A 27303-nucleotide genomic window follows, 5' to 3' on the forward strand; every position below is an offset into this window, starting at 1 on the left:
GCACAGTGAGTGAGGATGCACTTGTGGATTATTAAAACTGAGATTGCTGATTGCTGTCATGCAATCATGTCCCCGCAGCGACTTAACAGGTGAACAAATGGGACAGAGAAGAGCCTTTCCGAGGAGCCAGGGAACAGTACGCATAGTCCCTGCCTATATAACATGTATTACTGTTCAGTTGGCTGCGGAAGAGTGACAATTATTTTGACCTATTTGTAAAGAAATCAGCGCTGTTTGGTGCTGGAAAATTTGACTTGTCAGGATGGCAATTGAATTTTTTGGTGAATAATGTTTGGCTATTAAATAATATAGCAGATCAGGATTTGATTAGTAGAGGAAAGGGAAGCAGTTTGGCTTCATGGGATATTTTCATATGCTCTAATTGTTTTATTCAGTTTCAGAACATATCTTGTAGATTTGAATTTTTCAATAAAAGGGAAGCTAGCCTCCATCTCACTTTTTCCTTATGGATATCTCTACAATCTTTTCATTAACACAACTCACAAATTGATTGGTAAGTAATCAGAATAAACTGACATGGCTTCATCAGAAACTGATTTAAAAAAGCAAACCAAACCAAAACAGAATAACACTGACAAAACAACAAAAAAACCCAAGTCTTCTGTACAAACTGTCACAGTTCATTTTCATGAATGCAGAAATTCCAAGAAATTTTTCCTTTGCCTGAATATAGTGCTCTTTGCTGTTCCAGTTGTTCCAGTGGTTCTGTGCACTACCACAAAAGAGTCTCGCTGTAGAGAGAGCAAATTACCATCATTAAATTTTCATCTGCGTATGAAAGCTTGGAAGGAGAGAGACAGAGAGAAATTGGGGAATATATTGTACATTGCAATATTCTATTTTTTCTGTCTTTTTTAGCTTCAGGAATGGAGCTGTCTATCTGAAGAGGACTCTGTCCAAATATTTGTAGTCTCCAAGCTCATTCTGCTGAAGACTCTGGTGTTACAACTGCATCCTTTCCAGAATGGCTGAGAAGGCTCCACCAGGGATCAACAAAAAGTCTTCAAGGTCTACTCTTTCCCTGCCTCCAGAACCAGTGGAGATCATCAGAAGCAAAGCCTGCTCGCGGAGAGTTAAAATAAATGTTGGTGGACTCAACCATGAAGTGCTGTGGAGGACTTTGGACAGACTTCCAAGGACACGATTAGGAAAACTCAGAGACTGCAATACTCATGAATCTCTGCTAGAAGTATGTGATGACTATAATCTAAATGAAAATGAATATTTTTTTGACCGACACCCAGGGGCTTTCACTTCCATTTTGAATTTCTACAGGACAGGGAAACTACATATGATGGAAGAAATGTGTGCTCTTTCTTTTGGCCAGGAGCTCGATTACTGGGGGATTGATGAGATATATTTAGAATCTTGCTGCCAGGCAAGATATCATCAAAAGAAAGAACAGATGAATGAGGAGCTGAGGAGGGAGGCAGAGACAATGCGCGAGAGAGAAGGGGAAGAGTTTGATAATACCTGCTGCCCAGAGAAAAGGAAGAAGCTCTGGGACTTGCTGGAGAAACCCAACTCATCTGTGGCAGCAAAGGTAGGATTAACAGTACGCTTAATTCAAAGACAGTTGAAAGTGGAGTCATGACCCGTGTATCTGACATGCATGAATCAACAACTTTCACTTAAATATTTAGAGAAAATAAGCATATGAAAATCTGCATATCATGAAGTGAATACACTCAAATCTGTCCTAAAACCCACTGAAATCAGCAAAAGGAATCCTGTTGACTTCAGTTGATTTTAGGCAACTGCTAGACTTGACTTTAGTTGTATATAATCTGAAACTTCTGTATGATTGTTAATGGATTTCACATTAAACTCTTCAATGAAAATACGGCCGGAGAGCACTACCTGCTTTTTTATTAGAAAAGCATTTGGTTTTGAGAAACATACATTTCAGTATTGCTACTTGTTTTATTACAGGCGTTGCATAGGTGTGGTATCAGCGTCTCATAGGTTGTGCTGGATGGGTTGTCAAAGAATAGTGTCAACAGCCGCTATCTGGCATGGTGTTATATTGGGCAAGGATTGCAGTATGTTTTCTCTTATACTACATTTTTGCAATCAAGAATTAGACTGTTCTGTATAAAAGTATTAAAATATGGAAGCATACATATGCATATATTATTAAAGCATACACACACACATATGATTTTGTATGTGTGCATGCATATGTATATAAACAAGTATATATTATATGCAAAGATATATATACACACATATATGCATATATATGTGTGTATAATTTGTATATATTCAGGCAGAAATGAGGAAACATTCAGGTGAAGCCTTGTTCCAGTACTGCTGTCTTCAAACAAGCAAGTTGGCAAAAGTCTCACTGATACAGTGAAAAAGTTTACCCTTGCTAGGGAAGCGGGACTGCACACACAGATGTTGGTACTTCTACTTCAAAGAAAGATTTTCTCGCTTCTTGAGGAACTTTATTGTTCCCTTTGTGATGTGAGGTACTATTAAATGTAAGGAAAATTGTGAAAGTTTGTCTCCAGTTTGAACCGCTCAGAGCAAAAATGTTCCGTGTTTAGATAGATGTTCATGTTAAGCTTAACTATGGCTTTGTTTTCTTCTATTGATTTGTTATTGGATGCAACACTATTGGACTAAGGTAAGTTTCAAAATATGATGGTGGAATGGACAAAAAACAGAACCCTGGCAAAGACTTTTCTTGCAGCAGCACCTTCTTACTATTGAGGTGCAATACACATTTTTTTTCTATTTTAGTTTTTCACGGTGGACTGCGTAACTGTTTAAGAAGGACTGATTTACTTTTGTAGAAACAAAATATTTATTATGCTGGAGTGCAAGGTTCATAACTAGAATAAAAGCTTATAGGAGAAGAAAAACGGTATTCAGAATATTTTAGAAAATGATATGAATACATTTCCTGCTTCTGAGATACATATTCTAGGCCATATGTTCCTCTCCAGGAGAAGAAGCAGAGGGAAAGCAGATGGGCATAAGTTGTGCCAAAAAGGGTTCAGAGAGGCCGTGTTACACACCACGATCCCCTGGTACAGGCAAGCATCCATCAGCCTCCCCAGCACTTTTGTGACACAGCTGCTACGCAGCCTGCAGGACTCAGGGACCAGCTTCTCAGTCCTGCATGGCTTGAAACATGGCTGATGTGGTCTGTAAGGCACGAGAGACCTCTCCTCCTCCTGGAGGTGGAAGGGAGGAGCTCCTGGAGCCACAATGTGGCCAGGACACCTTGGGTGTGAGCTGGGTGGTCACCTCAGTTACAACCCACACCATACCCTGCAGGCAGATTTGAGGGCAGAGAAAACCCAAGTGGTTTTTTTTTTAAATTAAATTTTTAAAAAAATTTTTTTTTTAAAGACGGAAGAGAAGCTGGTTGCCTATAGGGCTTGAGACACATGCTTAATTAGTGCTTTCCTAAGACTAGATAGCAGTCAACACAACAGTAAGGTGGACCAGTTGAATGGGGATAAACTCCGATAGTGATTCTTAGGTTCTTTGCTGGTGACACTAGTCAGCATTTGATCATTGTTTTGCTTGGTGGATAAATGCAGAAACATAGGATGGTTAAACTTGCATGAGTGCTTGCAGTTGACTAAACTCTGCTCATGGATTACAGTGCCCTGTCGTGGATTTGCTTCAAAGTAGTTAGGCCAACTCTGAGCTTTTAAGGAAATCCCCCTTTGGCCACTCAGGCCAGATTTCTCCTCAGGTTTTGCAAATGAATGTGGCCATTTCTTTAATTTCCTGAGGTATCTAAATATTTATTTTTTCCCTTTTTATTTCCCTTTTTACTCATCTCCTGGTCTGACTGAATGTTACAGTTCTGTGCTTTCTTGCTACAGAGAGTTTCCCATTGCACTTGTATACATGTTGCAATAGGTTTCATTATTTTGATTGCCTTCTGTCTAAATTAATGCCATTTGATGTGATTTCTGTGATTCTAGCAGCTGGAAGCCACTATATTTCTAGCAACCCTCAGTCTGTAAATATATATAGATGCGCCAAAATTATAGGCAGATACATGCACGGCATCTCAAAGATGGCTGCAGAAATTTGGCTGATTGACATAAAGGAGAGCAAAAATTTTCTTAGCGTATTCAGACTTGAGGAACATAAGCAAACAAGCAGAGTTGCATGTAAAACAAGATATGCTGGAATCAGTTGGATGTACCTCCAAACGCTCTGGAGCCATCACAGATTGTGTTAGGTTCTGTGGCAAGGTTTTATCTGAATATTTGCATAACATCACTTAACAGATTTCTCATCTTTTGTTCCATTATGTGGTAAGTTGCTAGTTTGTCCTGAAATAAGAGGCAGAACCACCTTCTTTCCTCTGTAGGAGTGGAAAAGGTGGTGGGATTTTGAGAGTGGAAAACTGGGAACCAAATGAGGAAATATTACCATGAAGCCTCAAATTCAAGTATTTGCTCCTTTTCGAACTTCTATAGAAAGAGATGAAACCCTACAGATGCCGTTCAATCATTCAGATCCTGCGTAGCACCCAAGCAGTTGACAGGAACAGCTTGCCTTTTAATTCCTTTCACGTAAAAGATTAGGAATGTGAGATAAACACTCAGGTGTGGTTTCAGTATGTGGCTGTGTCTTGCCACTTCTTGATTCTGCTAAGATCTCTTCTAGGTCTGATCCAAAGCTTACTCAATTAAGAGGGAGTCCCGCTTTGGATTAGGCACCTCAGGCCAAATCCTGCTCCTTTTGAGGCCAGCAAAGAGGTGCTACTGACTTTGCTTACAGCAAGGTGAGACACAACAAGGTGACAGTGTATGAACAGCTGGTATTTCACAGGTGCTGTGACATTAAATAGGAGAGAGCAAAAAGTATGTGTGGCAAAAAATGAAAACTATGGTTAGCTAGTAAAAAAGGAATATTATAAGTCAAGTACTGTTGCACAATACAGGCACACTTTACTATGTGAGGTTTTTTTAATTTTAGTAAATGCAGGCGTGCACCTGATCTCAGTCACCGATTAATATCTTTTAGGCACAGCAGTTGTTGCATAGCCCTCACCTCAGCAAAGATCTCTGTGAGTTCAGAGGTTTTAACTGAGGAATACAGTATTTGCCTCCTTTTTCCTGTGTTCTCACTCATAAGCTTTCTAAGTAGGATTAAGACACAGACTTCCAGAAGTTTGGTCTTTTCAGACATGCACAGTGGTATGAAATGAGAAGCAGTGTTGTGTGTTCTACATCCCAGAGAAGTCCCAAGGCCTGGTCCCCAAGCCGCAGAGTTCAGCAAGATTCTGGCATTATTTCATTCCAGAGTAACACCTTAGTCTAGGCATGTACTTATTGTATAACCAGTATTTTGTGAAAACTCCATCTGAAAAAAACCACCAAACCAAACACGATTTGCAAATGCATAGTGAAGCAAAACAAAAAAAGTTTGAAGCTTTATGGCAAAGAGGCTTGAAGCAGAATAGACCTTTTCCAGAGTGGGATCATGCTACATCCATTTTTCTCATGAAAAGTCTTTCCTTGGAGTTTTTGGCTGGGAAGTAAAAAAAAAAGTCATAATTTGGTCTTCTTATTATGGTTTCTGGACCTATAGCAGTTTCTTTAGCACAGTAGCAGATCTGAGCAACGGTAGCATGACAGAATACCATTAGTAGTATGAAAGCCCTCAACAGATACCAGAATGAAAATTGATTTCAGTGGATGTGAACTGACTGCAGCTGGATATCATCGGTGATCACAGTTCAGCACCTTGCTGAACTGGGATATTAAGGATGAACCTGAGCTGATGCCTTTTTAACTACATTCCTGTTATCTTGTTCTGTGCAGTGCACTTAAAATCAGAGGAGCCTTACTTTGGAATGACTGTGGATCAAAAGAACCCATAAATTTAATGTTTCTTTCAAAGTGTTAATGCAGGAGCTCTTCCTTACGTTCTTGTTTATCGAATCTTAGGAGCCTGATTCTTTTCTCACACTTGTTTTATATTGATGAAACTAATTTGACTCAAATAAGTATGGAATGTTTCTAGTACAGATGATCCAGTATAAATATAGAGTCAGTGAGGTCAGAAATAAGTGGAATTTCTAGGAGAAATGGAGAGCCTATATCTGCCTAAATATACTGACTCAATCACCTTTCATCTACAAGAGTATTTTAAGTATTATCAATAAATATGATTTAGATTTTCCATTTGGGATTTCATATCACAGGTTGGCCCTTTGGATATCACTAGAGAGTAATTGCTTGGGATTGATTCTACAGGTCTTTCTTGTGCAAGTCATTCTTTCTCACACGAGTATTTCCTTAAAGCTCAGTGTGACTATTAACTGATCAAGTATAAAAGGTAGTATAAATAAGTCATTAAAAAAATTACTAGTCAGTCATACTCTGCCCTTGATTTTTTGCATAACCCCTGTTAATGTTCATATACAGAAGGGTAAAATATTGGCCTTTGTGGTTCTGCAGCATGGGGTTCACCTTCTTCAAAGTTATGTGAAGCCTGATGGGGTTGAAAGTGTTCTCTGTTAATTCTGTTTGTCTCACTGCATGGCTCATTTGTCCTTATTTTGTTGACTTCTTTTTCTTGGCGTTTGTTTTCTGGTTTTTTTGCTTTACATTACTGATTGTAACATGAGTATTCCTTCTTTATGAAAAGCACACCAATTTATCAGCCAACCAGTGGATTGTGGATTATAGAAGGTATAATTATCCAAAGCCTGACTGGCAATCATGAGGAGTTTGTGTGCTGCATTCAGTAACTAATCCCCTAGGTGAAAAAATTCCTTTGGGGAAAAAAAAGTGCATGAAAGAGGAGATTCAGGCCACTGATATTTATTTAGCTGCCAGGTGCATTATGACCAGTCTTGCTCCAATGACTTCCCAGGATAGGACGCACCTATTATACATTTCAATAAGTCTGGTTTATATGTAATTCACACTGACTCTTATGCGTATTTAGACTTTGTAGAGCCACATTAGAGTTCTCTTCCAATAAGTGCAAATTAGTGGATCTATGACTTCAGAATAAGCTGTGTCATGTAAGTTATTTCAGTATTCCTTTGCAAATATTTATAATTTATCTCCTAGATTGTCACACAGTGTTCATTCAGAGGTGAAACCTGATTAATGGTATACTACTGGATCATTTGGGGTTGAAGAACATACCATCTATGCTCAGAAGACCTTAGGAGAACTTTTAGCTGGTTGGTTGTATTGCAAAGAAGAGCTATAACACATAAGAAAACTGTCTGTCAACAGCTGAATGTTTGCACTAAGAATATTAAAGTGTTCAAATGAAAGAAATACTTTTTCTTATGTCTACATCCTTTGTCATGTTATATGAAAAAAAACTCTCTTCTTGCTTTGTTCCTTTTCTCCGTTTAGATTAACATGTTCTGTGTCATCCTGGTTTTGTTAATGTTTCTCCCTACAAAAGCTTACATTCTATGTGCTTTCCCTTCTAACCGTAGACCAAGGATGGAGATGACAGAGATATCAGACTGTCTCTTTTTTAAAGTGTGAGGAATGGCTTTTGTGCTACTTTAATTCCCACAGGTTTTTGTATTGTATATAGCATACCTCAGAGCATGATAACATTCATTGAAGATAAGTGGTATTTTCTAGCTGATATGTGGGTTGAACTTCTGTTTGATCTCTGGTTTCAACTTATTTTTTGGGGAATCCTGCTATGAGCCTTTATCAGGATGTACTACCAAGTAAGCTATAATTTGCATTGTCACTCCCAATACTTCAAAGTCAAATGGCTGCTGAAACTAAATTATGGTAAAACACAGAGAATGGTCACTGGTAATAAACATGTATTTTCATCTCACCATCGTTTCTGACCAGGACTCTTATTATCTCTCTTTGCTTTTAAGGTGAAGTTATTTTTTTGTGTCGAACAATAAAGCCAGTCAATGTGACTGTAAGTCAAAGAGATTATATTTGATCCTAGTCATTCATATTTAATAACTAAACTGTTTTAATGTCTTGAAAGACAAGTGAATATATTGTTTTTTCAATAGTTATTGTATCATGGAACATGGTAGACTGGCAGTAGTTAATCAATTTTGTTTTAAGAGCTTGTGTATGCTCACTGCCGAGTTGGTCATTAAAAGATTATTTACCTTCTTTATACGTAACACATGATTCAGCATTTTTGGTTAGCCTAAGTATCACGGGAACAGAGCTCCTATCTGATCTGTCTTGCTCCAGAGATGTTTAATACTTCGGTTACATACAGGTTCCCTCCAGCCCTGGCGTCTTATGTGTGGTGTGCTGAAAGCTTTTGCTGTAAACTTATTAAAATAACTTACTAAAAACTACTATTGGCATAAAATGAGTAAAATGTCCTTTGAAATGACCCGTTTATTATTGACACTTAATTCTCAGTAGGTCAGATGCTTAAATTTTGGAAGCAGTGCCAGGGGCAAAGATGCAGTGAGTCATATTCAGACAGTCTATCACTGGCTTCAAACGCTGGCACCAGGGAATATCCCCCATTCATGGTATGAACAGAGGGAAGGCATCCTGCCTTCCTGGACCTGTAAGAAAGGGCTTCGCTGACTGGTTTTATGGATACATGAAGAAAATTAAGCAGATTTCATGATGAGTCTTGTTAAGAGGGAAAAAGGTGAGAATGATTATATTTAAAATTGGAGAAATCCGTTCTCCATATTTGGAAATAATTGGTAACATTTTGCAAAACAAAGTTTTAAAGTAACAACTAGATTGTGCCAGCACTTGTGACATTTTCCACAGAACTACACAGAGAAACAGGCTAGGGTTTAGAATATACGAGATTACAGCACGTTACCAGCACGTACAGTCTGCATAAGAACAGCTATTCTGTAAAGCAGGCCCTTTGCCATAATGGACAGAGAGCATTATTCCAATTTACCCCAGCCCCATGCATGCTTCTTAGGATAGGGGAGCAATTTAACTCTACGATGAAGGCTTTTTTTACCACTGCTCATATCCTATATTTTTATAGTTGTTACCATAAACTAAGTGCAGTCCAGCATCAGTTGCATACATCTTTTAAAATACGTACTGCGGTATTTCTGGTTAGGATGGTAATGTTTTGTGCATTACAGCATGCCCCTCAGTAACGTCAGAGGCATCTCGCAAGCTGGATTTTCAGCTGTGACATGTCACTTAAGCTGTGTCATGCCTGAGTGGCGAGACCAGGGTGTTGTGCCTTTCCCTTCACCCAGAGGCAGATCATATGTCCTAAAAATGTTGCATTTCCGTTCTGTGCATAAGCAGCTGCCAGTGCATTGTCTTCTCTCACATAGGATATTTGGAAGCAATCAGATGTCAGGGAGATACACTAATAAATCAAATTATGTGAAGGTGATGTTATTCGAAGCATTATCCAGACTAAAGCTGTTGGAAGCAAAGGGCTGCACTTACTGCCTGGATGAACAGGCTCCATCTTGCTGTGGGAAAGCTGAGAACTTCACAAATCTATATGATAACCTGCAAAATGGCCTTTCTGTGAGTCTCTGACTTTGTTGCAAGATGTAGAAGAGCAAAAAGCTTTTCCCAAGTGACCAGGAAGCCAAAGAGATTTCCACGTGTTAGTTATTTCAGAAAAAAAAGGGCATGGTATTTATCATGACATATGGCAGATTCATGAGTTTTCCCTTTGATGAAGATACGTGAATATTTGACGCATAGCACTGAACCCCAGGTCCTTTGAGGGAATATTGAAAACAAGCACGTGACGCTGGCACAGCTGTTTCAAAGTGGCTTTGAGATCAAAAAAGGATCCCAGTAGAGTCTTTTTATCAAGCCACTGCAGTCTGCTCTTCACATGCCTTGGTAACTCTCTCTTTGGGGAGGCATGCAATAAGGCCAGGTTTTCAGGTGGGAGAAGTGTATTTTCATTTAAGTGTATTTGATTTTCACCCGTTGAGACACAGAAAACAGCCCTGCATTTGAACTTGTTTGGTTAAGTGTACAGTGTCCTTTCCACCTGAATGTCATGGCATCATGAGTGCGTGAACACCTGTACTCCATGTACCCCAGCTGAGACAGGCCGTCTGGTGTTTTTGAGCAACAGTGGAAAGGGGCAAGTTGTCTTTGAAAAGCACACTTAGGCACTGTAACTGGTAAATCAACATGTTAACAAACTAGCACCTATTTCCAAAAAGTGTATTCGGTGGTGTTGGTGCTTTTAGACATGCATATCCTATGTGTAATTGACAGATTGACAGATATTGATAGATAAACTTTTTTTTTTTTTTTAAACTCATGATATTGTACAAAGGAAAAATGCGTGAGATGGTGGAAGCAGTCAGAGCAGCGGTTTTCTCTTGATACTTAAGCACCTACAAACTGCCTGAATCATATTTGCTGAATTTTCAAGTCATCTTGTAACTACTTGTTATAAATATTCATATAGGATTTTGCCTAAAATGTACAGAAGGGCAGGAGCCAGAACATGGGATGCAAACCTGAAGTCTGAGGAAATTTTTACCTGAATGACAAGGTGAACTGCTGAGGTTGGGCGAGTCTTAACCCATCTCTGAGGCTCACGTTCATTCCTCACTGAGAACTTTTATGCCTGCTGCTTGTGGGAAATGGTATTGTGCTCCCTGAAACTCCTGCCTAAGAACCAACGCTTCACTGGACTAATAAAAAAACCTGCTAGGATTATCTAAGCTTTTCTGTTCTAGCCTCTTAAAGGCAAGTTAAATAAAAGTCCAACAGAAGCAAAGTTCTTCACAAAACAGCTCTTAAAGGGAGATCTGTTTTCTCCAAGGCAGTAATGAGCTTCAGAAAGCCAGGGCACTTTTGTTACCCGGAGTTCAGTGTCTTCACTCATCTTTCATTTGGTCCATCCTGATGCAACCACAGGGTTTAGATATTGCTTTAAATAGCTCAGGTATGGCACACGCCAGAACTGTCCCAAGGACAGCCAAGTTGCAGTGACAGTTTTGGGTGTCACTCGACATTTGCAGAATGCCCCTCTGGAAGGGGTGGCTGCTGTCATGCTTTGGGACAGTCCTGCTTGCCTTGATTTTATGTATTGTTAGAGATGGTATCTTTTGTGATGAAATGGTCCCATTTTTTGTACTTCTGTGACAGACAACAATAGCATCAAGTTTTGTTTACACACTCACGTTCATGCAGTTTCTTTCCCAAGCACTGTGATCTCCTTTTGGATTGCTTATGAAGGCTCCTTGGGTGATCTGTCTGTTCTGCTTTACTGAAGCACCTACTGCTGTGTTTGGCTTTGGGAGAGGTTTTTCTGGAGGACAATGGATATTGCTAAATTAAAGTAGTTAAGGTAATTCTTTTGCAGACTGCAAGAGATTATCCAAAAGTGTGACAGGCTTGTTCTGAGAAGAACTGTGAACTCATTTCCATTTCTATTATTTTCACAAAGCCTTTATATTTTCATATATTCTCTTCTAACATTTTTGGTCTTAATTCTTCTGTAAAGTTAAATGCCATTTGAAAAAATGTTCCAAAAGTATCTTGGTCTGTGGTCCGTATATGTATTCAAATAAATTTTGTGACATTACAGCACAGAAAAACTTGGCTAATGCCCCTGAATTCTGTTAAAAGACTGGCATTGACTTCAAAGCACTTGAGACCTTTCCTACAAGCATTTGGTACAAAAAGGCAAAATGTGTAGTATGAAAAGAGTATATGGGTATATGGCTAGTCCTGTTTGACTGAACTCTACAACCTCTTTTAGAATTCAAGCAGGAGAGGCAAACGACATAGACATAATTCAGAGCTGTGGCTGTAAGTTCAGGCTGTATCTGATCAGAAGTCTGTTCTGCACTGACCAGCCCTTCTAGGCCAGCGTGGTACAGTTTAGTCTCTTCACCGGTGATACATAAGGTAATTGCAGGAGTGGCGAGCACTTGCAATACCATGGCAGGAATTATAACTAGCCACTTCTGCATCTCCAACTCAGGTGGCTGGAAACCCACTTAAAGCTCTGGGAATGGATGGGCCATGCTCATGAATCCGAAAGCCTGCAGTCATTTTTGAGATGCTTCTGCTGTTTTCCTCTGTGTCCTGGCAGAACACTTAATGACTCTTCAAACTGAGCACAGGTGGCTTCTCATGACTTCCCTTTGGCCCAAGATCTGCGTATGGCCAACATTTTTTTGCATTTTATGATTCAAGATTTTCTATGTTTCTTTACAACCTGTTACTGAACTTCAGGTCTGTGCAGTGCAATTTGCTGTGTTTGACGGTGTTTAGCTGAGGTCATGAGAGTGGCATCAGGTCCATGAGAGAGCTGGTTCCTTGGGAGATAAGCTGTGAGGTTGAAGGTCCTGTGGATTGTCTTGATGAGAAACTTGTGTATTGGGAAGAAAGAACTCTTTTCCAGATAGGATTAGAAACCTAGACTGATGTTCTTTTACGTTAATAAATGGTAGGTGAAGTACCAGATGGAAGTATGGTGTGGTTTCATGCTACAGTGAAGTTCATTATAAAATACATTATAATCTCAGAAAAATCTCAGTTATTTTTGACAAAAAATAGAATAAGAAATCCCTACAGTTTTACTGTTTATTCTGGTTTAGGTCAATGAATTTTATGGGAAACAAAGCTGAGCAGAGCTCACCAATTATTTTACAAGGTATATAAACTAAATCCTGTGAACTGAATGCTAAGTAAAAGAGTTTCTCTGTGTCTTTAAAATATTATTTAAGTTGCCTTAAGAGTGGATTTTTCAAAACAGTAAAACAAAGGGAAAAAAGTTTGTAAGTTGACTTATAAGGCCACTGGAGTGGCCTGTTAGGAAATTACAGAGAGAGCAGTGTAAATACTTGTCCTTTCTCTTCATGTGCCAGTTATTATAATAGACGTGGTGTTTAGAGGGTAGATTAGATGCGGTTATTGGTGAAAAAGATCCCCTGTCCCCTTAGCTGAATATTAGGAGATCCATATGAGTACTCAGAAATGAAATATTTTCACCAGAAATATCTTCACTTCACCGACTCTGGTAGTAGATGTCTGTCCTGGTCCCATGTTAGCTTTATGCACTGAGTTTCCTGCTTCTCCTCATGACTGTATTTTCATAAGAGGAGGTAGATGCACCATGAAAAATGAGCTGAAGAATCTCACTGAGAGAAGAAGGTGAAGATGTGAAGCTCTGAAAACCAGTAGGTGAGAAAGAAAGAAAGAAAGAGAGAGAGAAAGAGAGAGAGAAAGAAAGAAAGAGAGAAAGAGAGAAAGAAAGAGACAGAGAGAAAGAAAGAAAGAGAGAAAGAGAGAAAGAAAGAGACAGAGAGAAAGAGAGAAAGAGAAAAAGAGAGAGAGAAAGAGAGAGAGAGAAAGAGAGAAAGAGAGAGAGAGAAAGCGAGAAAGCGAGAAAGAAAGAAAGAAAGAAAGGAAGGAAGAAGGAAAAGAAGATGCTTTTAATAGAAAACTTCTTTAGATAAGAAAATATCCATAGCGAATTTCAACCAGCCCAAAGTCTGTTCCAATGTGATCCTTATCAAATCATTCGCATTTCTTATGGTTCTGTTTGGCCATTTTTAAGTGGGACAATTCAACCCAGTATGTCAGACATACAAATAAGAGCAATTTCTAAATTTCTAGTTGCATTTCATTTCTCATGGTAAATATTGTATTGTATAAGTATTTTTGCTAGCCAACATTTGACTCTCAGGACAATCCTTATACATGGGATGTTAGGAGAACTACTTCATGGAAAGGGTTGTCAGGCATTGGAACAGGCTGCCCAGGGAAGTGGTTGAGTCACCATCCTTAGAGGTGCTTAAAAGACGTATAGACAAGGTTCTTAGGGACGTTGCTTAGTGCTGGAGTTAGGTTATGGTTGGACTCGTTGATCTTGAGGGTCTCTTCCAACCAAAATGATTCTATGATTCTATTCTTCAGTGAACCTGATACAAGTTTATTGTAATTTGAATTTAGGCTGATATATTCTGCTGCCCGATGGTGAGGTTAGTGTGCATGGGTTTCATTCTAAACTACATATGGAAAATTAACTCAAAATGCTGTAGCTGCTGCAATAACAGTGAAATGGCGAATAATTCCTCTTAGCTTTTCAGTAGCTTCTTCAGTCTGTTGAATTCAGGAAGAAGCAATGCATTTTGTTATGTACTTGAATGTGTAGCTGTGGATGAAATAAGTATGTTGGAGAGAGATTTTTAACTAGAGTAGCTAATGGAGATGAGAGATCTTGTACTGAAGGACAATCTGCTTGATGAGTGTATCACAGAGACAATAGATGAGAGTGAGATGTGTTCTTTAGGAAGCATTCTTAGTTCTTGTTAACACCAGCAGTGATGGGATGGTGGGACAAGTCTTACTACAGTATTGTGTCACTGATGTTAGTAATGCCTGTATGGAGAACAAGCTCTTCTGAAATACTTCTCTTCACTTTTCTGAAAGCAAATGAATTCCCTTTGAAGAGAGTTGGTGTGTCTGACTCACACGTGTCCTCTCCTCTCCGGTTGTCATTATTTGAAAACAAATGTTTTAGTTTAGAGGAGTTTAGTGGAAAACACAAGCCTAACCTTGGAAATATCCATTATTTCACTGAATCCCTGATAATGTGTCTGATATGTTTCAGCAAAACCGCATTTGCATTAACACGACTTCAGCATTTGTAACTCGGGCGTTGTTTGTTTCCTCCCTAATTTGATTTAAAACCGAAACTCAACCCTTCCCGAAGCCCATGTTCCTGAAGAGGAGGCTGTGTGTGACAGAGAAGGGGTTAACAGAGCACAGTTGCTTGTGGGCTTTATTTGCTGCCAATATTTCATTGAGGCATCCTCCCCCGGGGCTGATCTGGAAAGGGAGGGTGCAGCTGCACAGATGTCTTCTGCTTGTGAAGCCAAGCTGAAAGTTGGCGTGAAAAGTGCAGGAGAGCCCATGACGTTCACTGTGAGCAGGAGGCACAACTGCACATCCGTTCGATGCCTTTGCCCCCTCCATCTGTGAAAGGGAAGAAGGAAAGAAAACCTTCGAAAGCTCTGAACCTTTCCTCATATTCCAGTTCTGTGAAAAGGGATGTTATCCATCAGGAGCTAGACTGAGCTCAAGAGTGGTCCTGTCAGGAGGGGCGGTGCTTCAAAGGCATATGCTAACCGGGGGAACACTGTGGCAGATCAGTTTTACCCACGGGAGTACACATGGCTACTGTTCCTTGTTCTACCCGGGTGCCGATGGATGGAAGAAGCAGTTCTCTCCCGCGCGTCCTCCACTGCTCTGTCATAGGCAAACAGCATCTGCGGGCACAGAAGTGACACTGAACCTGCACAGAGGTACATGAGTAAAACTCGAAAGGAGAATGGAGGTTTTTTACTGGATTTACCCTTTTCATTTCCCATGCCGGTATAAATACAGTTTTCTTTTCCCTCTTATACAAGCATGGAGGAGTTAATCAGAAAGGACTCAAGGAAAAACCCACACTGCTGTTGTTCTGTTTTCTTAAGGTCTATATATAAGAATCTCACAATATTTTTAGTATTTTTGCTAAAATGTCTATTTTTTTAATATTACTGTAAAGCTTGTCGTAAAACTTGTCTAAAGTGAAACCTCCCCTCCAGAGAGATATTCACATAAGTCTCCTGAGGTGTTTATAGCAGAAAGGCTACACTCATTGACTCTGGTGTGCACTGCCATAACACTGATCTAGCATGTAAGAAATAAAGAAAATACGTTTTTCAGTGGATGAAATACCCTAATAAATTTATACAATGATGTCTAATACTTTGGCATTCATTGTTTGGTGAGTTGTCCCAGATAAGGTCGATTTCCTGGGCTTAAGGGTGTTATTTTGAAACACAGTTGCTGTTAAAGGAGATTGACAGTGCTCTAAAAAAATGGGAGTGAGATAATAGATCAAAATGAAGAAGTCAGACACAGATCCAGGTCGTGTCTGAACAGCAAAACCAGTCTTCCCCTTCCACACAAAACCTGTATTTGCAGTTGTGCCACTGAATGCTGTTTCTGTTGTGCAATACTGTATATCTCTAGTATAGTCCTTTGACCATAGGAAGCCCTCCAGGCTGACCAGTGAAGTTGATGCTGGTGATGTTGAGAGTTCAGCCTCTGCACAGCAGCTGCCGGTGCATATGGCCTTGCCATGGAAAGGTGTGGGGAAAGTTGAGGTCTTCTTTTTGGGGCAGCTGAGCTGCAGCCCGTTTTGGAGACAAGCTGCCCTGGGGACAGAGTGGGGTGTCAGTGCACTGGCTGGCTCGTCATGTGTCAAAGGAAGCAAACCTGCGTTAGGGAAGGAAACCTGCATCAGCAGCAAGATGCATGTTGGTTGGAATAACATACGCAATTTAGGTAACAATGTTTGCGTCCTGTGTAAATCACCTAATATTTGAGCTGTAGAGTTGACATTATTTCTTGTGGTAAGGGTTCAAGAAAAATGGAATAGGCAGTCTAAATCACCAGATAATTTGTTTAGGGCTAGAAGAGGTCATCAGAAAAGAAGACCAAGGACAAGGTAGGCAGTAAGAGAAAAACAGTCAGCAAGTGTCTAAATGTGCTGTAGTTTTATTACTCAATTCTTCTTAAAAACCCTTAGCTCAATATCTCACCTAACTTTTTGTTTCTATTGTCAGATCTTTTGATCAAAAAGATAAGGTAGTGGCCATATGATTTCATACAGAGGTTCTCCATTTTGGTGTGTCTTAATTCATAGCACAGATTTTCATCATAGTGACAGATAGATACTGAAAGAGGAGGTCTGATGACCAGCCTTCTTGTGGGTGAGATTATTCTGTGAAAGCAAAGCAGTGTTTTCTCCAACCGTGGAGGATGGAATTTTAGACTAAGCAGGAGACAGCTGTTCCCTCATGTTTACTGACAGAACATCTGTATGTGTTAGGCACGTGCATACGAAAGTTACTGTGCAAAGTGAGGTGGTTTGCAGTTGCGCTAGGTCATAGAAGCATGTCACCACACCAGCCCAAATCAAGGTACCTCAGAGAGGGGTATACATTGTGCTTGAGAAAAATTTAATATGATATTGTCCACTTTTTTGTTGTGTAAATCACTCCTTGTAAAGATTGAGTGTCACAAGCTCACCTCTGTGCTGAAAACACATCTATTAAAGAAAGCATGAACATTTTATAGTATTTGGGGAGTAAAGTTAATGAGCCTTGCTTACAAATTAAATGCAGAAAAGTAATGTATGTTCTCATCTGTCCCCAATGTCATTGTTTTAGTACTGAGTGCCTTGTAGTATTGGTTGATTTCAGATTTCCAGTCGTTTGACAGAGCAGAGAAACCCTGTTGTACAAATATGGACCTGAGGTGCTCTGCGGCTACTTTAAGGTCACACAGAAAGTCCATGGCAAAGCAAGAAGCTGGATCCAAATCTTTCATGTCCTACACAGCCCCCTACATCTGGACCATCTTTCTGTATACATCTGGTCTTACATCTTTTAGACTTAAGGCAGGCAGAGTTTATCCACTCCTATATCCACTCCTATCATTACTAATTAAATAATGTTCTCATTTAATAATGCTGGCAGAGATTTTCAAGCTTACAAGCCTAAGGGACTCAGATGTCTTGTTTCTATCCCTTCTAATGGGAAAAAAGCTATTTTAACCAATATATTGTGGTTGTTTCTGTCAAATGGTGTACATGTCATAGAATCATAGAGTCATAGAATCATAGAACACCAGATTGAAAGGGACCACAAGGATCATCTGGTCCAACCTTTCTCAGCAAAAGCACAGTCTAGACAAGATGGCCCAGTACCCTGTCAAGCTGAATCTTAAAAGTGTCCAGTGTTGGGGAATCCACCACTTCCCTGGGGAGATTATTCCAATGGCTGATTGTTTTCATTGTGAAAAATCAGTTGATCCCAGTCTCTTTTAGTTTAGTTTAGTTCAATGCTGTTGTTTAAAATAAAATTTATAGATTACACTATACTTATGGAATTTTAACTGCTACTTATCCTGGTAGCCATTTGCCTTTGATCAGATTTCTACAGTGTACTTGAAAAGTTAATTCATATTTAATTTAAAGTCAATAAAAATACTTTATGGGTTGGAAAACAAAAAGGAGTGCTAAAAAAAGAGATAAAAGAGTGAGAAAATCTTCAGAAGCATCCAGACTTTGCTTTAGATATTTATCCATAGTCATTGATTCTTAATTCCGTCCTGGTCTTTTGGCTTGAAAACTCCTTTTGTTTGGTAAGCAGATGTGAAGCTTCTCCTCTGAGAGGCTGCAACCTGCATACTCTTCCACTATCCTTTGGACAAGATGAATTTTTAACCGGTGCAGTCAGCCTCCTTTAGATTCAGAATAACAGCATGTCCCATACTTTGAACAGTCTCAGACCAGTTACAAGATTAAGCCTGTGCAGCTCATCAGATGGGATCAAACATTTGTTAAACTGGGATGCATTTTACTGTAGAAAGAACCACAAGAACATGTCTACAGGAATGAGTTCGCTTGGATTTGGTGAGGAGTATGTCTGAGTGTCCTGGGAGGAGACTGAGATGAAGGAAATTTAAAAAAATATATTCAGTGACAGAGAAAATATTTAGGTTTAGTAGCAGGTGTCAGAAGTCTCCAACCCTCAGCCTGCTGCAATTCTCACACCTTTACTTAGCTGTCTTTTGCATTAAGGTCATTTGTTGTTAGCTAAAGTAATCTCTGCAGGACACCAGCCTCTAGGGAGTGTCTGATGTTGGTCTGACCCACAGGGAGCTTGGATGCTCCTTTCCTGAGGCGGAGGCACAGCCTGTCCCGATGTCTCTCCAGGGTCTCACAAACTGAATATTCAAGTGTGAGATTTGGCAGCGATGCAAGAATTGCCAGCACAAAGGTCTTCCCATTTGTTTCTACCCACTGTACCCATAATGTAACAGTAATGGACCCATGATGTAATATTTAGGTGTGACTACCTGACACTACCTACTTATAAGTATAAAGACATATCTGTATAGCAAAGCTGAAGCTATTGCACTCTGAGAGAAAGAAATTAGTGAGATTACATCAGACTCTTCTTGTTTCCCCTGCTCATCAAATGTTTCCAGTAATGCTTCCTCTCATCTGTGGTTCCAAGTGGAAAATGTAGGTATTGTTATTGTCACGACTACCCACAAGAAAGACCCAGAGCTGCCAGCTTTTCCTTCCTCTGAGAGACATAATGATAATAAAATATAGGCCCTAGAAGATGGTCCCTTTGCCTCCCGGTTTTGGAAGTGAAATTACCTACTGTTAAGAGCATAAGCTTCCAAGGCTTGGTCAACATCCAAGATGCATTTGCTATGTTGCTGGGAATGTTTTTACTAACCAGTAGACAGCTGTGAATATAGAAAATGTTGAAGCAATTTAACATTCACTGTGGAGGCTGATGTAGCTTCATTACATACAGAAAACAAGTCTTGTGTAATGTTAGGTCAAGATGTGGGGCTGTAAAATAACAAGAATGATTTTGCCAAGCAGTAAGTCTATAGTAGTACTTAACAAATGCCACTAGCATCACTTCCATGTGACTGCCAAAAGAGAGAGGAAAGCAGTGAGATAAAACGATAAACAATTTCCATGGCATTTTCATGATTTAAAATTTTATTTTCAATTTTCCTCAGACTTTGAAATTTTGAAATAGGATGCAGGGCAAAAATTCCTAAGCTAGTTCCAACTGGTCTAACCCAGGACTAGCAGCTGGATTGCTGCATCACTCTTTGGTGCTACTCTCATATTAATTCATCTTGTTAAGAGGCAAGGCTTACTAATTTGGATGCATGGCTATGCTGACAGCCACAGTGTTGCTGTGTATTATGAATGGACCGGCATGCTCAGTGAGATTTTATTTCAGCACCAAGTTCCATAGTATCAGATCTGCGTCTTCCAAATTTTTTGTTTAACATATTGTGAAAGAGAAGAAACAAAGTTTACCTCAGTTGGACAAGGGAAGGGCTAAGGCTATTGCATATTGAGAGAAGACAACAATTTTGACATTTCAGAACAGTATATAATTTGTCAGGCCTATCCTGCAACTGCTGTCTGGATGGGACATTTGTTTCCTTTCCACTGTGACTCCTGGTCACAATTAATCTTCATTACAGTAGTGTTGTGGCAGCCACTAAAGAATCACCATCACCTGATGTCAAGGAGCTTGGAGGCTGAGTAGGTGATGGGCAAGAAGAAGGAAAAATACGTGGGTGCAGCAAATGGGGTTGAGCAGTGTTGTGGTTACAGGTTGGTGCTGTTTCAGCATGCCAGCTGGGCTTCTGCAGGTTCAATAACGCCTGATGTTTTCTTAGACAACATGCATAAATCTTCTGTGAATGGAGTTAACTTTCTTTAGTTTTATCTGCACCTTGTTCCAATTTCTCACTCTTGTGTGGCTCAGAAAAAGGCTGAGCTGGGCATTCTGAAAAGGAGAATTAATGCAGTAGGTAAGCTTGGATAAAGTCTTCACTTAACATTGCATTTAGTCATTTCTGTATATAACAAACAAGTGGATTGAAGACATTATAGTTTGGGGTTTTTTTCAAACAAAAAGTAGGAAAAATATGGCAGGTGAAGAAGCACGCAAAATCAGGGTGATCATCCACTAGAGAGAAGGTAAAAAAAGCTCTTTCCTTAATTAAAAATAGGACAAAGATCAATAAAAAACCAGTGCTGGCAAGGTCCTAATTAAGCCAGATATGTAAAACCAGACAGATCAATATATGTTAAGGTGCTACGTAAATCATAGAACTCAAAAAAAAGAGGAAAATGCAGTGAAATGCCGAATTTTATATGAGGATATTTGCCAAGTGTTGCAGAGCCTTATTGGAAGGAAACCCATCAATCTGTAATATCAAGCTACAAAGTATGTATGAATGCCAGAATAAGTCCCATCGTTGAAGGAAAGTTCCTATACATTAAGAGTGAAGGGTTCACGCTATCAGGAGGGACTCAGAATCCCAAATATAAACAGAAAGAATGAAATCCTACAGCTGTACTACCCTCTGCTTCACTTGGGTGAGGACAGGGATTGTGAAAAGCTGAAGAAAAGGCAAAAACCACAATAGGATGTGATATAAAGAACAAATGTTTAGACACCATAGATGTATGTTTAAAAATATAACCATAAAAGCACTATTAAAAATGAACATGTTGTTTGGAAATTTGTCATAATTTAATAATAAAAAATAAAAAGGGCCCACTATAGAAATACCTAATTAAAAAAAAAAAAAAAGATTCCATGAAGCTGAGGAAGTTTGCTAGAATCAACTTTAAAGAAGCAAATACAGTGGTGGTGGGGAAAACCTCGTGCAATTATGTTAGCACTTATTAAAAAAATCAATCCTACTAGCTAGCATGGTAAAACAGCTAATTTAAGAGTTTTATTGCAAATAAATAAGCCTTTGGAAAGCGGAATTCATGTCCAAACAAGAAAAACAGAGAGCATAAGCTCAAGGAAAGAGCTGCCAAATGCTGCTGTAGGCAGCGAAATGGGTTCAGCCTCCAGCTCTGGAAGTCCCCAGCCATGGGTTGCTGAGGTTCAGTGTACATACTGAGGAAAATCTGCCCAAGCTCTTCCCTTTTATACTCTTTCCTTGGCACTGGGCGCTTTCAGATGTGTGATAAAGAGCTGGATGAACCATTGCCCTGTTCTGGCATGGACATTTTTGTGTATGTTCGTATGGGAATGCTCATCCTCATCCTTCTCCTCATGTACTGCCACAGTGTGCTGGGAGTTTTCTGAAGCAAGAGGGCATTGCTGATATTTCAAGGTCAAATGGCCCCTGAGCTGAGTTTTGTGTTTGTTTGCTTTTTTGTGGTTAACAGTGCTATTTCGGTTCCTTGAGTTTATTTATTCAAGCTATGTCCTTGTGCTCTTCATACCCAAACAGTTGATCAAACAAGGTGTGACTGTAGGGGCTTTTTGTCACTCTGCAACCTGGAGGGGAAGCAGAGAAGTTAATTAGCAGAAATGTGGTTAGAAAAAGACACTCAAGGGAAATGTCAAGAAAAATGCACCGTCCTCCCCCAAATCACGGCAGCTCCCCTTGTTCCAAGGCCAGAGACAAATCTCAGCTGGGGCTCATTTCCAACAATGCAGAAGACAATGCAGAGCTGCTCCCTGACAGATGGTCACCATCTCTGCCACATCCTTGTATCTACACAAGATACCATTGTTTTTCTTTGGTGAAGCCAGGTTTTGATCTTTTGAGTCTGTTGTGTTGGGGGTTTTTTGTATTTCTTTTGTTTTGTTTCATTTTGGTTTTGGTTTGGTTTGGTTTTGGTTTTTTGGTTGTTGTCGTTTGGGGTTTTTATGTGACTTGAAAGCATTTAGCTGCTAGGCTTTCTCAGGGTCGTAAAATGTTTGCATTGAGAAATAAAGGAGAATTTTTTTTTCTTTTGAATGCTAGTCTGAATCATTGACAAATAACAAAGAAATGAGCCCTCATTAATCATAACAATCCTTGTGGAAAGCAAATATTGAGCAGGCGCATGTTAGGGAATGTCTTCTGTCAGATCTGCTCTCAGGCAAGGCTAATGTGGAAGACTTCCCTGTTGTACTGTGCAGTAGCACTCGTTCTGTCCTATGGATGCTAATTTCATTAGGGATTAGCTAAAAAACAAGATTCATTTGGAAGGCAATTACCCCTTTGCTTCCATCCCTGCAGTTTCTCAGACAGATGTGTGACTGGATAAAAGTTGGCAACCATAGAGAGCAAGTTCAAGGCTGGAGACAATATTACAGTCTAGTAATTTCTTCCTTCGCTCCCTATACCGTGAGGTAAGCCCCCAATTTTTAAACATCGTTTCAGCAATAAAATTTGTATATTTTGTATTTGGTATAGAAATATATGTACAGGTAGAAATATAGCAACACGTGAAATACTATAAGTGGAACTTGTACTTTTTGCACCTGGACTTTTGCATTTCAAATTTTCTTTCTTGCCACTGATTTCATAAAAATTCCATTCCAGGAGTGTAGAGACACTGAAATATGTCAGTTGTTGCAGGACTGCATTATATACTCAGCTAGTGAAGCAAATGTGGTATGTGATTAGAAAATCTGCTAAAGAAAAATAATTTCTCAGTTATTTGTCCTTTAGAGTCAAATGTCTTCAGAGTAAATTTTAGACCCCGTGAAGAGATTTTTAGAAGAGTTAGTAAGGGAATATTTATTACCCAGTAGACTTAAGTATTTTAGTGCGATGAAATGAAACAGAAGTCAAGGTATCAATCTACAACATAAAAGAATATATTTTTTTCTGTCTCTTATGGCATTTAAGAAATGTCGCTTGACATAGTATGTGGTGGTTTAGTTTCTCTAACAATAGGAAATACGGTGATCTGTGTGAAGGTAAATGACACGGTGTCTGGCTCTTTAACAACTTGTGCAAATAAAAGGGGAATCAATAGAACGTTTCAAGTGTCGGCAGGTTGTGTGATAGGGAGTAGTCCCATTCACCAATATTTTACAGTCTCACAATGCCTACAGACATTGTATAAAGCCAGAAAAACCCTCATTGAGATCTTATATATAATTTCAGGAGACAAAAAACTATAGAAGGCAGGAAAGGTTTCCTCCAGTGAGCCCAGAAGTGGAGCAGTAGCACGGTCTCAGTTCTGCAGCGGTGCTGCTGTGGTGGGTGCCCTGACCAACACCCTGAGCAGCATCTCACTGGTGGCCACCACAGCCTCAGCCCAGGAGAGGAGCCACAGCCCTGCCCTGGCATAAACCGTGTGTTCCTATTGGGTCCAGCTTTCAAACCATGTATTCTGTCTTTTTATACATATGTATATGTATCTTTGTGCTTGTATGTATGCATATAGATTCAGACATAATCCTTGTCAGAGGCTTCCAGTGCTTGTCTTATGGAGAGGAAAGCATAAGCAGTTCCTTCAGAAATGCTTTTTGACATAAATCCCAACATGTCCCACTTTGTAATATTTTTCATTAAGTGCTTGGTGGCTGAACTCCTGTTACCCCAGCTTTTTCAGTTGCTGCTGAGATAGCAGTCTGTGGAAAGAGTGTTTCTTCCAAGGTTTGTTTTTTCGCTTGTTAAAAAGTGTAAATAATAGAAGAGGAAGAGGTGAACCTTCTAAACTCACACTGAACTGTTTTACATTAATTGAATTTTACTTAGGTATCAAATCTTTTAGGTACTGAGCTTTAATTTTAAGGCTTTTCATATATTTTAGAAAATGCTGGTTTAGTTAGATTACTCTGCAACATTACTAAATACAAAAACTGCAGCAATGTAAGATAGAATTCAGCCCTCCTTTGTGTAGGCAGGAGTCCTGCTAGTTGGAGCTGAACTGGCTCTCCAGACCCAGTCCTACTGCAGGAGATCTAAGAGTTCTTGCCTTCCGCTGGCACCCAAACCAAGGTGCCCCAATCAGGAGTCTGGTTTTCTCCAGGTCCATCCATAGTCAGGGAAAACAGGAGCTCAGCGGGGCTGAGCTCAACCTTAGGTAACTTGCCCTTCTTCACTGACTGCAGAAGGAGCTCAAGGCTCAGGGAGGCACCTCGGTTTGGCAACATGGACCTCAGAGACACCATCTGTATGGCATGGGTAAGGATTTGCCAAGTTGTCTATCAGTGCTGCATCAACAAATGCAGCTCTCAAAACCTTAACAGCAGCATGCCTGACTTCACCAGAGGTAGGAGAAAGGGAAGACGGGGCAGATTTGGTGTCCTTCTCCATGTTCACTATATTAAGCCAAGACCCCTCTCAATTTTCTCGTTCTGCGAGGTAGGAAGGTCAGCTCTCTGCATAGCTTCTCCCATCCTCTTCTGTTTGGACAGAAGCTGCAGCTTTTCCAAAATACTTATAGCAAAGAGCTGGATTTGGCACAAAGCTTTGAGGATTCTTTGTAAACAGCATTTTAAATTTGTGCTGAAATAAATGGGAGTTCAAATTTGCCTCAGTGGATATCCATCACACAATGTCTTACTTAAGCGCACAGCAGCAAACCAAGCATGTTCCACAAACTCAGACAGGTATTGGAAAACAGCAAAAGAAATATTCATGCCTTGGTTTTTTGTTTTGTTTTGCTTTGTTTTTGTTTTTAATTTTAAACTGTTCTTGGCTTCTGAAGAAAAAGTTTGTAGCTAATGACACAAAGGCATGCTCCTTCCCAAGAGTTGCTCCATTGCAGTATACCAAAAAACCAGTAAATTTGATGACATGCATGCAACATACCACTTCGTAGAAATTGTTGTAGTTGCTCTCCTTGAAACCATGAGAGTTAATATTAAAATTCATGATGACATTGTCTATGGAACTAATAGGAAATACCTTATTCTTTTCATCATATTATGTTACTTCTGGATTATATTTTGTAGGTATTATTTGGTCTGAACTTTAGCATGTACCTAACCGCAACTCTGCTCTTAAAATTCAGTACTCGAGTACAATGATTGGTTTGGTGAAACAGAGGTGAAATACAGTACTTTTTTTGTCTCATGATCTACCTCCTGTGAAATAAGCAAACAGTGAACCACCTTTTTTCTAAGTCCTCAAAATCTCACTCAGGTCAGATTCAGTTCTGTTGATAGTTTCATATAGATGTGATAGATTTTGTAATTCATCTGCCTTTAAGATAAGAATGTTTCAAATTTCAAACTAAGTTAAAACATGCCAAATTATTCTAAATAGGAGACTAGTGCTGTTAAATATTTGTCTGTATAGGCACAGAAACAGAAATGGAAAATAAGTCAAGAAGTTTTATCACACTATTGGGAAAATTAGGACAGATTCAAAGACATAGTGACAATATGATAATGTACACATTACACCTAAGGGAAAAAATGCCCAGAACTTCATATATATGAATGGTCTCTTGTAAGACTGGTGATATTACAGCCAGGTCATTTTTTGCAGTGCTTCATTTGTATCAGGAGTGTAATATCCAACTTTATGTTCTGTGGCCAACTTAGGAAATGAATCCACCCTACCCAGAAGTAGCTAGTAGGGTATTTTTATTGATCAATGCATGAATTGCCAGAGGAAATGAAGGAAATGCTTTTTTCTTCTCGTCAATTACTGCTCAAAAGTTACATTGCATGTACACCAGGTAGGCAGCACAGCTGCACAACTTTGTTTCTGATTTCAGCTGTTCTCAAAGTTACTTGTCAATGTTGATGCCGCACTTCAAATACTTTGAGAGTACAGCCAGGTCTTCCGTCCCCTCAGGTGGTTGACTTTGATTCAATGTCACAGAATCTGAAATTAAACTGCTATATTTAATTGATTTTTCTTTGGTCAGTTTTGTTTTGAGTATCTCGCTAGCAGTTGCCGCATTGCTGGGAAGGGAGCAGAAGCTTTTCACATTGGCCATCTGAGAGTTTGCTGACAGGAATAATAAGGTAGCTCCGAGCCTACTGAAATGCTAGTGGGATAGGCAGCAAATCACTTTTGACTGCTTCAAGCTGGAGCCAAGTGTTTCATATTTACATCATATTCATCTCTGGAGAATTAATCTGGTACTCCAGAAGGTTGGAAACTGCTTAAGAATCTGTTACACTGGGTCCCACACTGCCAATACTGTGGATGTCACGCTTCCAGGAATAAAAGCATATGTGCTCATTTTTAATTCAGAGTCTCTAAATATGTCTTCTTCTGTGAGAATAATTTGCTAGTCTGCATAAACTTTTCTATTATTGTTTCTGTTGAGCAACACAGGGACAGACAGTGTTCTATATTTTTCTCAAGTGAATCACATTGCTAGAACTTTGTTTCATTAGCTATGAGATAGTTCGGATCAGATGTATTTGCAACACTTAACACGTGCTGTGTATTGAACTGGTAGTATAAAGCATATGGAAGAAATAGTTCTACTCCAACTAGAAAACGGTGGTCATCTTCTGATGTTGAGACCTAACCTGAGAAAAAAAATACTGTGCTAAGGGAAATGACAGATTAATAGACAAAGATCAAAGGAGGAGAATGGCAATTGGTTTGACTGCAGAAGAATCCCAGAAATGGTATCTTTTTCTAATTCTGGACAAAAGTTGCTACATTCTGCAAGTTGCCTTGTTCACAGCCCTTCTGGCTAGATAAGGACTGGCCGCTTAACTCAAGCACGTTGTTCTAACCTTGCACCAGCCCCACAGTCAAAGATGGGTCCAAAGCACTGAATCACTGAGTCAGAAAAATACTCTTCCTTGGGGACTAACGTTCCTGTTATGGCTAAAAACACTTAAACTGCATTTTGACTTGGACAGAAATGGAGCAAATTCAAGTCCAGACTGTTAAATGAGAGAAAATGAGAACTTTTTGCCAAGGTATTGTGCAATAAAAACTAATTAGCTCTGCAGGGCTTGCCTTGTTAATTGTACTGAAAAGACATTGCCATGAGCATATACATGTATTT

At 39.5% G+C, this 27303-nt stretch overlaps 1 protein-coding gene across 2 annotated transcripts in view; it reads left to right on the top strand.

Moving 5' to 3' along the window:
- The window catches only part of KCNB2 (potassium voltage-gated channel subfamily B member 2), a 192147-nt gene that overhangs the window by 14638 nt on the left and 150206 nt on the right, over positions 1-27303 (top strand). For both annotated transcript variants that reach the window (XM_065628009.1, XM_065628010.1), the window contains exon 2: positions 880-1564. In XM_065628009.1, coding sequence (XP_065484081.1) covers positions 986-1564 — 579 coding nt within the window. In that variant the 5' untranslated portion in view covers positions 880-985. The remainder of the gene's footprint in view (positions 1-879; positions 1565-27303) is intronic.

This window comes from Caloenas nicobarica, chromosome 2 (genome assembly GCF_036013445.1).
Source record: "Caloenas nicobarica isolate bCalNic1 chromosome 2, bCalNic1.hap1, whole genome shotgun sequence".
Classification (NCBI taxonomy): Eukaryota; Metazoa; Chordata; class Aves; order Columbiformes; family Columbidae; genus Caloenas; species Caloenas nicobarica.